The 13445-nt window shown below is 44.1% G+C and overlaps 1 protein-coding gene across 1 annotated transcript in view; it reads right to left on the bottom strand.

Moving 5' to 3' along the window:
- The window catches only part of TRPM1 (transient receptor potential cation channel subfamily M member 1), a 138320-nt gene extending 125457 nt beyond the window's left edge, over positions 1 to 12863 (bottom strand). Inside the window, exon 1 of the mRNA XM_085013924.1 lies at positions 12777 to 12863. Within this exon, the coding sequence (XP_084870050.1) occupies positions 12777 to 12863 (87 nt within the window). The remainder of the gene's footprint in view (positions 1 to 12776) is intronic.
- Between the last annotated feature and the right edge of the window lie 582 nt (positions 12864 to 13445).

The following is a 13445-nucleotide window of genomic DNA, read 5'->3' as shown; positions in this document are numbered from 1 at the left end:
ATAGCATCACACCTAAGTCTCAAGTTATTTCTACAAACAATTTCTCAAATAAAATTTATGGCACACAAGTAAATATAACCAGAAAGTTTGGAATACAAGACAGCATAAAAAAGAACTAGCAGAAACAACAGACAATAGAAAAATACCTCCAGAGGTTTAATGTATTGAAATTACCAGACACAGATTTTAATGCAATAGTACAGGACAAATGAAAGAGAAGACAAATTTTTAAATTTTTGCAGAAAGTGTAAAACTATAAAAAGTAACTTAACAGCTTAGAAAAACAGGCCAAGTAGCATTTTAGAACTGAAAAATTTATAACTGAAGATAAAATCCAGTAGTTGGATTAAAAACACATTAAACCAATTAAGGGGAGAAGTAATGAGTTGGAAACCAAATTAGAAGAAATTATTCAGAATAGAGTAGGAGACAGAAAATTAAGGAAAACATAGACAAGAGGATAAAAGAGAATTCAAGACAAGGTCTCATGGTGTTATGGAATCCCAGAAGGAAATGGAGTAGAAACAACATCTGAAAAGATAATGGCTGAGAATTTTCCAAACTGATGAAAGATATTAACCCACAACTTAGGACTCCCAATCAACTCCAACCATAATAGATACAGAGAAATATATACATCTAGAAGTAGAATAGTGAAGTTAATGAAAACTAAAGACAAAGAGAAAGCCCATAAGAATTTGAAGAGAAAAAAAATCAGATTAACTCCAATAGAGCAGAAAGCTACTAAAAACTCAGCTGATTTCTTTGCAGAAATAATGAAAGTCAGAAGATAATGAAATGATCTATTCAGAATGGTGAGAGGACACAATTGCCAAATGAGAATTTTATGCCTAGTAAACATGCCCTTCAACAATAAAAGGAAAATAGACTCATTCTTAGGCAAAAAATAACAGAGGGCTTATTGATAACAGGCACATATTAAAAGAATTACAAAGGGCTTTCTTCAGACAGAACTACAAATATTACAGATGGAAGTATGGAACAGAAAGGAATAAGAACAATGAAAATAGCAAATGTGTGTGTGCATATACATGGATACTTCTGGTTTCTGCTTGGATATGCAAAGGTGTTGAATGTCATCATTTCCATTCTTATAACAAGAAAAAATCTTCTTAAATCTATAAGAGAATCAAGGTCATAGGAACTGACACCTAGGAAACTGAGGAGACAGGAAAATACAGATAATCACACCTTTCAAATTCATGAAAGTGACCAGAAACGAATTTAAATAGTCTCATCTTTGAGGGCAAAAGCTCCAACACTGAGTTTGAATGGCTAGGAGAAATGATTCATCCTTATGTTCACTCAGTATGAAATCCATGCAGGTAGGGTCACTGATGGAGATGCACAGACTCTTAAAGATGAACTGGTTCAAATCTATTTGACACATGCAATTCCCACTCCCTAGATCCCCCAGCTTGCCCCCTCCACCAGAAATGGGTAGGAAAATTTAAACGGTAATTGACAAGTTGCTGGAAGCTGACTGAACTAACTTGAGAGCTTAAAAACTCCAGGGGCTTCAGTCTTAGGGAGGCTCCCACACTTCTGTGAGAATTACCTCAGATTCTCATGGTGAAAATTAAAGAAAAAGTCCCCTCCTGCTCTGGCAGTGGGGAGAGGAAATATATCAATTTTGAAACATGCCCAAGGCCTTCTGTTCTCCATCTTTCCTCAAAGGAAACTACAATATCTGAGCTTAGCCAATGTGCAGGTGAGTTCACTGGAGAATTATAAGTACATTTAATGGAGAAAATATATCAAATCTCCACAAAATAGAAAATAGAAGCAAAGGGAACACTTTCTAACTTATTCTACAAGGCCAGCATTATCCTAATCCCAAAACTAGACAAAAGCATTTCGAGAAAATTACAGAGATATTTCTCTTGTGAAAGTAGATGCAAAAATTCCTCAGCAAAATACCAGTGAATTGAATCCAATAATATAAAAACGGTTATACACCATGACTAAGTGGGATGGATGTTAATGTCATTCATCACATCAACACGTTAAAGAGGGGAAAAAAAATCACGTGATCATATCAATAGATGTAGAAAACACATCTGACACAATCCGACATCCATAAATCATGAAAACTGTTAACAAATTAGGAATAGAGGAAACCTTTCTCAACTTGATAAAGACAACTTACAGAAATTCTAGAGCTAGCATCATACCTAATGGTGAGAAACTAGAAGCTTTCTTGCTGAAATCAGGAAGACCAGTGTCCCCTCTCCCAACTCCAGTTCAACATCATACTAGAAATTATAGTCAATGTAAGATACAATAAAAGTGTACAGTTTGGAAAGGAAGAACTATAACTGTCTTTGTTCACATGTGACATGATGGTCTATATAGAAAATCCCAAGGAATTGACAAAAATAAAAACAAAAACAAAAAACCCCCACAAACCACCCAAAATAACCCCCCTTGGAATTAATAAGCAATAACAGCAAGGTTGAAGAACACAAAGTTATAGATAAAAGTCCATTGCTGTTTTGTGTCCAGCAACGAACAATTAGAATTTGAGGTTGAAAACACAGTGCCATTTACATCAGCATTCCAAAAATGAAGCACTTAGTAGTAAATCTAACAAAATATGTACAAGACTGATAAGAGGAAAACTACAAAATCCCAATGAAAGAAATCAAAGATCTAAATAAATGGTGAGATATTCAATGTTCATGGATAGGAAAACTAAATGGCATCACCTTTGTCTAAATAGATTTAATATAATCCCAATTAAAATCTCCCAAAGTAAGGTATTTTTTTGGATATTGAAAAACTGATTCTAAAGTTTATATGGAAAGACAAAAAATCAAAATAGCCAGCACAAAACTGAAGAAGAAAAAATCAGAGGACGGACCTCAAGCTTACTATAAATCTCCAATAATTAAGATAGTGTGGTATTAGTAGGAACAAAGAGGCAAATAGATCAATGGAACAGAATAGAGAGCTCCCAAATATAGTATATTGATCTTTAACAAAGGAGCAAAGGAAATTCAATAGAGAAAGAATATTTTTTTTAACAAATGGTGCTGCAACAAGTGGACATCTAGATACAAATAAATATCTAGGAACTGACCTTACATCTTTCACTGAAATTAACTCAAAGTGGAATAAATACCTAACTGTAAAACACAAAATTATAAAACTTCTAGAAGATAACATAGAAGAAAATCCAGATTACCTTGGGCTTCATGATGGCTGTAAATACACTACCAAAAGAATGATTTATGAAAGAAAATATGGATAAGTTGGACTTTATTAAAATGAAACTTTTCTACTCTGTGAAAGATACTGTTAAGAGAGACTGGGGGAAAATGTTTGCAGAAGACATCTGCTAAAGGACTTATATCCCAAATACATAGAACCTTAAAATTCAGCAAGAGGAAAACAAACAACACAATAGAAAATGGACAAAAGACCCGGACACCTCACCAAAGAAGATGCACAGATGGCAAATAAACATATGAAACGATGCTCCACATTTTTTGTTATCAGGGATAGCAGGAATTGTACACTATAATAAACGTGAGATACCACTACACACCTATTAGAATGGCTGAAATCCAAAACAAGACAAAACAAAACAAAACCTGACAATATCAAATGTTAGCAAAGATGCTAAACAACAGAAACTTGTTTATCGTTGGTCAGAATATAACCCTGGAAGATAGTTTGGCAGTTTTTTACATGATTGCCAGTCATGTGATCTGGCAATCAAGCTCCTAGATATTTACCCAGACGAATTAAAAACTTATATCCACACAGAAACCTGCACACAAATTTTGATAGCAGATTTATTCATAATGTCTAAAACTTAAAGCAAGCAAGATGTCCTCCACTAGCTAAATGAATTAACAAACTGTGGTACATCCAGACAATGGAATTAAGCACTAAAAATAGATGATCTATCAATCTATATAAAGACATGGAGAAACCTTAAATTCATGTTATTAAGTGAAAGAGGCCAGTCTGAAAAGGTTACATTCTGTATGACTCCAGCTATATGGCATTCTGGAAAGGTAAGACTTTGGAGACAGAGAAAATATCAGTGGATGCCAGAGTTTGGAGGGCCTGGGAGAGATAAAAATGTGTGGCACAGAGGATTTTTAGGGCAGGAAAACTACACTCTGAAGATGCTGTAGTGTTGAGTACATGGCGTTATATATTTGTCAAAACTCGTAGGATGTACAACACAAAGAATGAACCCTGATGTAATCAACTGTCTTGATTAATTATAGAATATCAATATTGGTTCATCAATTGTAACAAATGTACCATACAATGCAAGATGTTAGTAATTGGAAAAACTGTGAAGAGGGAGAGAGGAAGGTAGTGGAAACTCTGTATTATATGTTCAATTTTCTGTAAACCTAAAACTACTCTAAAAAATTCTAGTAATTAAGAAAAAGTTCTGACAGAAATAGCACATAAATTGAGGGGATTAAATGAAGTTAGAATCCTAAGGTTTTTGCATTGACTAGAAAGAGATAAAAACTAATTAACACCACATTTTGTTAAGTCAGGAACACCTGCTGCAATAAAAGGGTAGAAATGAGTGTGATTTTTAATACAATAGAGAGGAACTACATAATAGAAGTAAATGAATCAATTTAAAAAGAAGGCATAAAGAGAGAGAAAGGGGGACAGATAGAACAGATAAGAGACAGAAAGCACTTAGCAAGATGTTATGTTTAAATAACCATGTCAGTATTCATATTATATATACATGGAATAAATGCGCTAGAGGAAAGACCAAACTTTTCATGTTTTATATTAAATAAAACAAACAAACAAAGAAACAAAAAACCCTATGATCTTGTATTTGCAGAGACTCACCTAAAATACAAGGACATAGCAAGCTTGAAACCAAAAGGATGGAAAAAGACCTAACTAGCCTCAGGCCAAAGACTTCAAGTTAAAAAGAATGGTTAAGATAAAGAGAAAAAATAATGAGAAAAGACTCAGTCACCAATGAGTTTAAGAATTCTAAATGTATATGCAACTAATAACATAGCTTCAAAATACACAAAGCAAAAATTGGCAGAATCACCAGAGGAAATCATAGTGAGAGATTAAAACACATCTTTCTTAGAAATCAATCATAAAGTAAACAAAAGCCAAGAATGGTACAGATTTTAACAACACAATTTTAAAAACTGATTGAAAATACATTTATAAAAGATTTCCTCTAGCAACTATAGGAAGCCATTGCAAAATGCATGCAGGTGTGTTGCTCTCTCTTTTGGATACCTCCTGTGATCAATGCATGTGCATACAGGACCCAGGGTTGCAGCAGACGTTCACTTATCCCCCTCTCCACTCATCTTCCTTTCAGAACTCTCTCAGCCTTGGCAGGGTTAGAATTATCTACATAACTTACTCTGAGTTCAGGTCCTTGGAAGTGGGGGACAGGAGCTGAAGAGAGGGAGCTGATGCTGGCAGTGTGGGCAGGATGAGTTGCTAAAGATTTTATAAGGTGGTAAGTAGAGGAGAGAGAACTTGATTTTCAAAGCACTTTACAAATACATTAGTCTTATTCTTATAACCATCACAGAAGGTAGTGGAAAGAGTGTTATATCTCCATTTCTCAGATGGGAAGATTGACATGTGGAGCAGTTTGCTCCTAGAGCAGGTGTGTGAGGGTGTGAGGCTGAGTCCTTGGGTTTCCCACACCTGGGAACCCCTCAGGTTTCTGGCATAGACAGGGGAGAAAGACCCTCTCAAAGCGCATCTCACAGAATCCCCTGTCTCTGCCACTCTGGGCTTTCTGGAGGTAGCTGCCATCTGGATGCAACACAGAGATGCCAACAGCCTAATAGTCTCCAGAGGCAGATTGCTTTTAGTTTAGCAGAAAAGCATCTAAATGGCTGATTTTCTGTGGCAGGCAGGGTCCCAAGGAGCAGGGCTCATCCAGGAGAATTTGGAACAAAGACAAACAAGACAGTTCCATAAGAGAAATGAGGTGAACTGGGTGGGCAGGTGAGGTGGGAGAGGGGCCGAGGCCTCATGGCAGCTGGCTGAGACAGCTCAGCCCAGAGAGATGGCAATGCTGACATTCCATTTTGATCTCACAGTTGTCCCCAAAGCTTCACTACAGTTTGGCCTCGCATAACTTCCCTGGCTGGGATGTTGTTTGGGGGTGAGTCACATCACCAAGGGTTCAGTTCCACGCTTGGGATAGGGTGGTGATAACGAGAGCTGGAGGAGATTCAGAGACTCTAGGGGGACAGGTTGGGCATCAAGAATTCAGGGGAGTAGGCAGGGACCATGAAACTGGGGGTACCAGGGATATTCAGACATTTGGCGGCAGACTCTGGCCCCCCAAGATATGAAATGAACCAATTTGGCTTAAGCATCATAAGTGAGTAATGCCTAGGTTTAGAGTTTGGGGCCCCCGTGGCTGGAGCAGTCTGTACCTAGTGAGGAAGGAAGATGACGTTCTTTCCTTGCACAGGAGGAGCCTTAGCCCAGGGAGGCAGTGACAGTGTACATCACACAGCTGGTCTGTGGCAGAGCCAGGAAGGAAACTGGATCTCATCAGGCAGGCCTTTGACCACTCTGTCAAACAGAGCAGACAGGATGGAAGGCTTCCCTCTTCCCCTCGAGCTCCAGCATGTGTTCATCAGGAATTGTGACCATCTCACCTTGGGAGGAACCAAGCCTTCTGGAGTGATATTTATAGTACTCAGCAATGCACAGCAACAGGAATCAATATTCAACTGTGGGAAGGAAACAACTAACAGCCCATTTCTGGGTCCAGGGCTACCCCAGCAGGCTGCCGTGGAATCTGGCCCCTCTCCTCCTCTGCCCTCTCATCTTTTTCTCATGGAAATGCATGTTTTATGCATTGTTTTATCATTGTTTTATCAATTGTTTTATCAATGTTCCTAATTCTCTTGGCTAAGCCCTACTCCAAAGGAGTCATAAATCTTAAAGGATGCCAGCTGCTGTCCCCAGGCCAGTCACACAGATGTGTGCCTACCTGGTGAACACTCCCCATTCCCCCTGGAAGGTACCTAAACTGCCTTTGAGCCCCTGGAGTTTGGTACCTATTTCAGACTCTGAGTACCTCTCCATGACCCAGCAACTGAAGGGTTAAGGCTCCCTTCCTGCTCACAACTGGGGGTGGGGGTGGGGGTGGGGTGGGGGAGGGCGGTGTGGGCAATGATGACTGTCCTGCCAGGGGTTCCCTGCTCCCAGAGCCTTGGAGCCTGTCCCTGCACCCCCCCCCCCCGCCCCCAGCCATCTCTGATGGGCAAAGATAGACAGGCAGAAGGCAACCTCCCCTCTCGGAGCCCCACTCCGGACAAGTTCCAGGCTCATGATGAAGCCAGAGCTGGCTTCTTGGACCCCAACCCGTGACTCACATGGGGCCCTCCCTGCCCTTGGTCTTACACTCTGTTCTTGTTGTCTTGAAACTCTAATAATTCTTGAACAAAGAGCCAGTATTTTTATTTTCTACTGGACCCAGAGAATCCTGTAGCCAATCCTGATGAAAGCCCCTCTGGCTTCAAACCAATAAGCCAGTCCTGAGGCCCTCATATCACTCGTGTGGGGCCTCCTTGGGCTCCAGCAGGAGGGCAAGGGAATCTGCTGGAAGCACACAAGCTCAAACTGGGCTCGGGGGCTCAGTCACTGAGAACTGTGCTGGGTCAGTCTCCCCAGGCCCCATGTGGCTCTTGGCCAGTTTATATCTCCCGTGTGGACTGCTGTCAGGGGAGATTGCGGGTGAGCCAGCCTGCTGTGGGCTGGAGGTCCCATCCCAACAGCTGTAGATGCAGTACTCCAGCAACAGTGCCACCCTTGTGCTCACCCTCCAGTTCTGCCCAGCCAAGGGCTCCCGGGCAGTGCCGGTCACCTGACAGGCCCCTGACTGGCCATTCTCTGGCCCTGGCCCCAGCCTCGCCAGTGGACCCCGGTTCTGCGGGCTCAGCTCTTTGCTGCCCCCAACTGGTCGCCTCCAGAGCTGACCTGATCTGTGAAATTATAGTTCTAAGGGACTCTAGTTTGCCAACTTCCACAGACAACATGAAATTGCTGGGAGTTGACAGTTTTGGACCATACAAATGGCAATTTTTAAGTGGCTCAAATCAATGCTATTGACAGATACTACTATTATAATACAGGCTCTTATAAATGCAAACAGAGAAACATATAGTGTAACAGATGTGGGTATAAAGGACAGGCCCGACTTACAACACACCCTGAGGAGAGCCCAGATGTTCTTGTCAGCTGAGTGGTCACTTTGGGGGAAGCCCTAGATGTTGGCACAAAAATTGACTGACTGAGGGGAGTGAGCGGGTGAAGCAGGAATGCCCCTGCCTGCTACCGAGGACCTACAAGGGTGAGCAGGGAGGCCAGCAAAGTGAAAGCAGCTATCAGGGTACCCCTGGGCAGAGACAGGCATCTCTGTGTAGCCCATTGTTCTTGGGAGAGAGACAGCAGTCTCTTCCCATGAGGACAGGTGGGCAGAGTCATCTGACACCTGTGTGTGGTACCTCTCCTGACCCAGAGTTTACAGAACACTGGGGAATGAGTGTGAGCGTTGGAGCAATGACCCTTGGTTCCAGCAAGCCAACTTGGCAGAGGGGAAAGACCATGCCAAACTTATGGAGTTCCCTTCGTGGCTCAGCAGAAACAAATTTGACTAGTATTCACAAGGACACAGGTTTGATCCCTGGCCTCACTCAGTAGGTTAAGGATCTGGCGTTGCCATGAGCTGTGGTGTAGGTCGCAGACATGGCTCAGATCCCATGTTGCTATGGCTGTGGTGTAGGCCAGCAGCTACAGCTCCGATTCAACCCCTAGCCTGGGAACCTCCATATGCTATGGGTGTGATCCTAAAAAGACAAAAAAAAAAAAAAAAAAAAAAGAGAGAGAGAACATGCCAAATTCAGCCAGTGCCTGGCTCTGGTGGGGGCACATGCAGGTTCTATAGCTCTCTGAACCTTGGTTTTCTCACCTGAGAGCTGGGAACCAAGCACCCTCCTCCTCCATGTCACCAGGCCAGGTTGTTCTTCAGCAGGGATGCACTTCCAGGTGGGAAAATATCACGCTGTCTCCATATAGGTCAGGAAATAACCATTGTCCAGAGCCACCCTGGTGTTCTAGTGCCTCCCCTGGGACCCTGGGCACCTCTCCATGACCTAGCAACTGAAGGGTTAATGCTGGGTGCATCTGGGGCCTCCTGGACCTGTCTAATGCCCTGCCTGGCATCTGACCTGTCTGCACTGACTCTGCTGTTGACAGGGTCCTGATGAGAAGCAAATGGGACCACAAGAAGAGGAAAGATATGCAGACCCTATGGTGGTAAAATACTCACAGTGTTATTACTGGTGTGGCCTGGAGTGGCCATGGTCACTGTGGGGCAGGAGACTTGTGAGCCCAGTAGAGGCAGAAATGGGTGTGGGGGAAGGGTGATGAGGGGGCATTTGGGGCCCCACACTGTTTTCACACTCCAGCACAAGGCTTAGCCTTTCTCCTTCCTGTCCTCCTTTCTGCCCTCTCCAGTTTAGAGCCCTACCTCTTTCATTATTTTGCTATTAGTGTTTTTCGAATGGTGGCTTGGCTGCTGTCCTCAAACAGTTGTGCTAAAATGTAAATCGCTGAAATACTCTCCGCTCTCAGCATAACACAAAGTGATGCTCTTGGCCAGGCTTAGCTGTGGACCTGCTTTCCCAGGTTCAAAGATTTATCCACAGCCATTAATCACATGAAAGCGGATATTAAGGAGCATTAGCCCTGCCAGCTGCCATCCCACTTCCTGGGCCATTACGCGGATTACCCTTCAACCTCGCCCTTGCCTCTTGTCCCCAGATTGCTGGGGATTCTGCAGCCCAGGGAGCTGCAGGTGGCACCACAACCCCCATGGCTGTCTGGTCTCCTGTGCATTTGCCTTTCCTCCCGAGGTCTCAGTGGATCCCAAAGTGGCTCCCCTACTCAGGATGTCCCACACCCTTTCCCACATCCCTGCTCAGAGTCACTCCAGGAGCCAGGGAAAGCACACAGGGCTCTGCCAAGGCCAATGGGTGCACCTGCAGGGTTCAGGAGCAGAAAGGCAGGCTTAGCATACCCACAGTAAGAGCAAAGGATGCAGTAGGCTTGAGGCTCAAAGTAGCCTCTGCAGGGGGTTTCTCTGCCCAGCCTAATGCCATCCCCCAGGACACCATGCGCTCCTTGGCATCTGGGACCTGTCCAGCCGCAGTTGGTAAGCAACCAGGCACAGTCAATTTCTTTTTGTTATTTATTACACAGCAAGCCCTGATACTGTGCTAGAATGGCGACTGGTCATCCAGCTGAATGAGCAGTCCCCCAAATCACCACCTAATACCCCCTTTGCTATTTACCACCACTATCAGTATTAAAATGTACTTTTCTTCAGAGGGTCTGAGGGGACAGGAGACGCTAGGGAAGGAGGCCTGGGTGGCTGGGGAGACCTCTGACATTTTTACTTCCAATAGCTCCGGTTTCTCACAAAGGGCTAGGAATTCAAGTGCAGGTGCATTTTGCTGTTATTTGTTATCAGAGAGTCTCTCTTTTTTCTTTTTCTTTCTTTCTTTCCTTCCTTCCTTCCCTTCCCTTCCCCTTCCTTCCTTCCTTCCCCCCTCCCTTCTTCCTTTTTCTCTCTTTCTTCCTTCCTTCCTTTCTTTCTTTCTCTTTCTTTCTTTCTCTCTCTCTTTCTCTCTCTCTTTCTTTCTTTCTTTCCTTCCTTCCTTCCTTCCTTTCTCTCTCTCTCTCTCTCTCTCTCTCTCCCCCTCTCTCTTTCTTTCTTTCTTTTTCACAGTTGCATCTGTGGAATTTGAAATTTCCTGGGCCAGGGGTAGAAGCAGAGCTGCATCTTTGGCCTATGCCTCAGCCACAGCAACATGACACCCCAGACGCATCTGCAACCTACATTATAGCTTGCAGCGGCATGGGATCCTTAACCCGCTGAGCCACAATAGGAAGTCCCAGAGAGTCTCTTTAGCCACAGGAGGACTGAAGAGGCTGAAGGTAAGAATCTGGTTGCAAAAAAAAAAAAGAGGAAGGAAAAGGTACCCGAGGGTACTGTGTCAGGGCTGACTGGAGGACTTGATCTCCGACTGCAAGGACCAGGGAAACTCATTCACTTGGGCTGCAGCTTTGCGGAGCTGGGACACCACAGTGGATGGAACCCTATGGAGCTCTTAGTCTAGTTAGCCTAAGCATGAACAGACAAGCAGATTTGTCATTAAAAGAGGGACAATTAAGGGTGTGGCTGTTTCAGATGGATGGCCTGGGAGTTCCCATTGTGGCTCAGTGAGTTATGAATCTAGCTAGTATTTATGAGAATGTGGGTTCGATCCCTGGCCTTGCTCAGTGGTTAAGGATCCACCATTGCTGTGAGCTGTGGTGTAGGTCATAGACGCGGCTTGGATCTGGCATTGTTGTAGCTGTGGCATAGACCTGTAGCTGCAGCTTCAATTAGACCCCTAGCCTGGGAACTCCCAGGTATAGCCCTGAAAAGCAAACACAAAACAAACAAATAAACAAACCAGATGGATGGTTTGAGTACAAGAATGAGAGAGCCACATGGCATCTGGGAAGGGTGGCCCGAGAGGGAGCAGCTGGTGCAAGGCCCTTGGGTGGCAGGACAAGCGGGGATAGCATTGGGACCTGTGTAATTGAAGAGCTGAAGGTGATGGAGTGAGGCAGGTGGAGGCCCAGCCAAGTCCAGCAGGTTGCTCCTTTCTGGACCTTGGTTTCCTCAAATGAAGAGATTGGACTTGTTTTAAGAAACTTAAATCTTCTCTGTGCCCCAATACAAAGAAGCATATTAATTTTGATCCCATCTTTAGAAGCAAACACTGACCAAAACACAGACTTTACTACCTGTTGGCTTGAGCCCCATGATAATGAGGCCATGTTACATACACATAGCTAAATGGGCAGGAAGGACGAGGGCAGGAAAGAAAGAGAAAGACCCCATTATAGGTACACACGTATAGATGCCTAGAAAAGCAAGGCAGGGTTAGCTCTAAGATTGCTGGTTTGTAGGGATGCTCCTGGAAAGAGTAAATGGAGCACTAACATTGCAGAGTGATGAGAACTATGTGATTCTGTTGGAATAAAGATGAAACTACCTGCAAACCCCTCCATGTTTGTATACTTTCAGCCTGAATGTGTAGGAGCCATAAGCCAAGTGTGGCCAGTGAGGCACTGGCCATCTCCCAGTTGTGTCAGGGAGAGTGGGAGGGGGCTGGGGGCTTCTGCTGCTTCCTCAGGGTGCAGGGTGAGGAGGATGGGCAGCAGGGGGCCGGGAGGGCACTGACATGGACTCTGGGGTCTCCAGAGGCCCCAGTGACTGTGACACTGGCTCTGTTTCCATGTGTGTTCCCCCGCTAGCCCCTGTCAAGTTTGCCATATGAACACGGGGACTGTCTTCCACTCTGAAATAAACGTCACAGCACCATTTAAAATTGAAGGCATTGTCATTGTATTGTACTGTATTTGTTCAACCCAGCATTTCTTTCAAGCCCACGGAAAGTGAAATCCAATCTAATCTAACGACAGTTAGTTCAATTGCCCCCAACAAATCCCAAATCTCAGTCTTCCTGGACAATCTCCCTTTTACTATTGAATCAATAAACATAGCAGGTCAAAGCCAACTTCAGAGAAGGTCTGTGCAGGACCCTACAAAGCTGAGGGCTTTGCGATGCCCTCTTCCATTCCTTCTACTTCACCCCTCCTCCTGCCCTGCTTCTGTCCCTTTCAACTCCCCCTCAACTCACCAGACACCCTCCTGTCCCGGAGCCTTTGCACTGGCTGTTCCCTCTGCCTGAATGCTCTTCCTGCAGGGCATCTGGGTGATTTGCCATCACTGGCTCCAAGGCACACACACCCGCCAAACAACAACTGGCCTGCTGCACGAAACACACAGCAAGGCTCACATATGCTTGCTGGGTGAATGATGGTGGGCACCTGTCTCTATTAAAACACCATTGTGGTTTTGCAGAGAAAAATCGCAAAGAACTGTGCCACATCTCCATCAACAACTTGCTAGCTGATCATCATGGGATTTTACTTGACTTTCAGTCAGTGTTCTAAAAATTAAATCTGTGACCTATTGTAAGTTTTTTTTAATGGCACAAAATATGTAGAAAGTAAGGTTTTCTCTAGTGCAAAGGTACATGCAAAGCCAACTCATCTTACTGTTGAGAAAACTGAGGCCCAGTGTGGTTAAGTGGCCTCCCTGTGGCCACACAGCACATCTGGGATGCCACTCCCAAATAGCTCTTTTCTAGCATTCCAGGCTGCTCTTAAATAGGGTGCTGGTACTGTTCCAGAGCTGAAAGTCAAGGATGCCAGTGAGGGCCATGCGAGGTGCTGTGTGGCCCACTGTTAGGCAGTGGGATAACACCACTCAGGGCCACACAGACTGTCTCCAGACATTCACCTGC

Source organism: Sus scrofa, chromosome 1 (genome assembly GCF_054392235.1).
Source record: "Sus scrofa isolate SSC_HxYL_T2T_F1_AM1 chromosome 1, Sscrofa_HxYL_maternal_Yorkshire_Landrace_v2.0, whole genome shotgun sequence".
NCBI classification, from domain to species: Eukaryota; Metazoa; Chordata; class Mammalia; order Artiodactyla; family Suidae; genus Sus; species Sus scrofa.
The sequence above is the reverse complement of the archived record's forward strand: the minus strand, read 5'-3'. Positions and strand labels throughout refer to the sequence as shown.